Genomic DNA, 1,942 nt, shown 5'->3' on the forward strand with positions numbered 1-1,942 from the left:
CGTCATTGGGTCCAGGATGGCCAAGACCACTACGGATTCAGGGCAGGAAGGGAAAGAAAGCATCGGGTTCAAAGATGACCAGAGTCATTGGTTGGGGAAAAAAAATCAAAGTAAGGAAATGTATCTTTTCTGAGGTGGGTGATAATTCTAGGGGAGAGAAGGAAGAAAGCTCGTCACTGCCAGGGGCTGCCATTTAGTGGGGACTCCAAGCTCCCCCCATCTCCCGGGGTGGCTGCACGGCAGGGGCCTGGCTTGTTTTAAGGAAGATGTTTATATCAGGGGCTCCCAATCTACAGGAAAGTCAAGTCTTTATTTCTCTGTTCTTTATTTAATATGCAAACCAATATTTAAACAATTCTTTCCTAGAGGCAGGATGCCAAGATCAAAGCCAAAGGACCCCAGCACAGCCCTGCATGAATCCAAAGCCTTCGGCCCCTGTCCCTAGCAGTATTGTGGGTTTCTGGCTTTCTGGAGCATTCCTGAAGTAGTCACCCTGAGCGCTCCTGGGTCCCTGAGGCTTTCCAGAAGGGCCACAGTCCCGGAGGCCGGGCCGGGAAGGAGGAGACCTGCCTGCCGGAATTCTCTCTCTTTTGTTTGTCCTTCTGAACCACCCCGAGTACCAAGGAGCCACGTGATGAGGATGCCCAGGGACAACTGTGCCCCAGAGCGGGGCAGTTGGTCAGCGTGGGCCGCCCTGTCCTCCGAAGCTGGACCTGCTGAGCCTCCCAGGATGTCCCTAGTTCTGTTACCCTTGACTTAATGGGACCTACATGGACCCTGAATATATGTTTCCTCTTTTGTCTGAAGCTGCAGGCGCCATGTGCAGAGTGGCCCAGAGCCCCCTCCCTCGGTGCAGGGTGGGAAGGGGGGTGCGGACAGAAGTGGCCTCACTGCTCCACGGGAGGGGTGTCCTGTGTCCCGAGATGTGAGTCTCAGCTGGGCCACGGCACCTGGGGATGGCAGCCTGGGAGCTATGCAAAGCCTAGCTGTTCTGGGTAAACCTCCTGCTGTGAGCTCTCCATGAGGAAAGCTCTCGAAAACCCACGCAGCACTGTCTATAAGACCACGGGGAGCCCCAACAACTGCGTTTCCCACATGGCGAGACCGAGAAAGCAGAGGGCTGTGCAGTCAGAGGCACCCAGAGGGCTCGCCCACCAGCACTGTGGCCAGAAAATGACCTAAGGCAAAACACCCCCAGGTGATATGGGGGTCCAGAGAGGGGCAGTGAATTCCTCTTGTCCTAATGGGGGGGGTCTGAGTTCAGGGCACTCTCCGTAGCCACGAAGGGCAACCCCAACAGGGGTGAGGGTACCGAGAACGCACACAGCCCCTGGGGCGAGGCCTTACCTGAGTAGGTCCACTGGGAACCGTGCTGGGCCTGGGCCCCCAGGAGGAGCAGAGCCAGCACGGGGAGGAGGCCCACCATGGTGCCAGGTCTGGAATGAGGCTGATCCCGGGGAAGCGCTTCTTTTAAAAGCTCAGAAACTATAAATAACAATTTACCAAGTCCAGCTGATCGATCCACCTCAGCTGCACCCACTAAAACAATAACACCTTCCCACAATGGTCCTTGTGACTCGGGTGACTGGGACAGGGTGCGACCTCACCTGCCCGATCCGCGTGGGCGTCATCACCACGAGCAGTGAGCCCACGGCTTTGGTTGTTCAATGCCCTCACTTATGACAGCTCACCTGAACGGCCACACAGTGTACCCTTTGTGGATGAGCGGCCACAGAGGGAAAAGGCCCAAGGCAGAGAAAAGCAGGATGGGGAGGATTTCCCTGGACAATGGCACTTCCTGTGTCCCTGCTCCTGGCAGGCGGGGCTCTGGGAAGGGGTGAGGGCCATCCTCAGCGCCTGGAAAGCCTGGCCGGATTCCGCTTGGTATTTCCTGCTGGTCCTCAGCAGTCCACACGGGCTGCCGCCGCGCCAGCCCCTCCAC

The 1,942-nt window shown here is 57.3% G+C and overlaps 1 protein-coding gene across 1 annotated transcript in view; it reads right to left on the minus strand.

Moving 5' to 3' along the window:
- The window catches only part of CA6 (carbonic anhydrase 6), a 22,920-nt gene extending 21,380 nt beyond the window's left edge, over nucleotides 1-1,540 (minus strand). The window contains exon 1 of the mRNA XM_029949141.1: nucleotides 1,348-1,540. Within this exon, the coding sequence (XP_029805001.1) occupies nucleotides 1,348-1,426 (79 nt within the window). The 5' untranslated portion in view covers nucleotides 1,427-1,540. The remainder of the gene's footprint in view (nucleotides 1-1,347) is intronic.
- Nucleotides 1,541-1,942: the final 402 nt, after the last annotated feature.

This window comes from Suricata suricatta, chromosome 8 (assembly GCF_006229205.1).
Source record: "Suricata suricatta isolate VVHF042 chromosome 8, meerkat_22Aug2017_6uvM2_HiC, whole genome shotgun sequence".
Lineage (NCBI taxonomy): Eukaryota > Metazoa > Chordata > Mammalia > Carnivora > Herpestidae > Suricata > Suricata suricatta.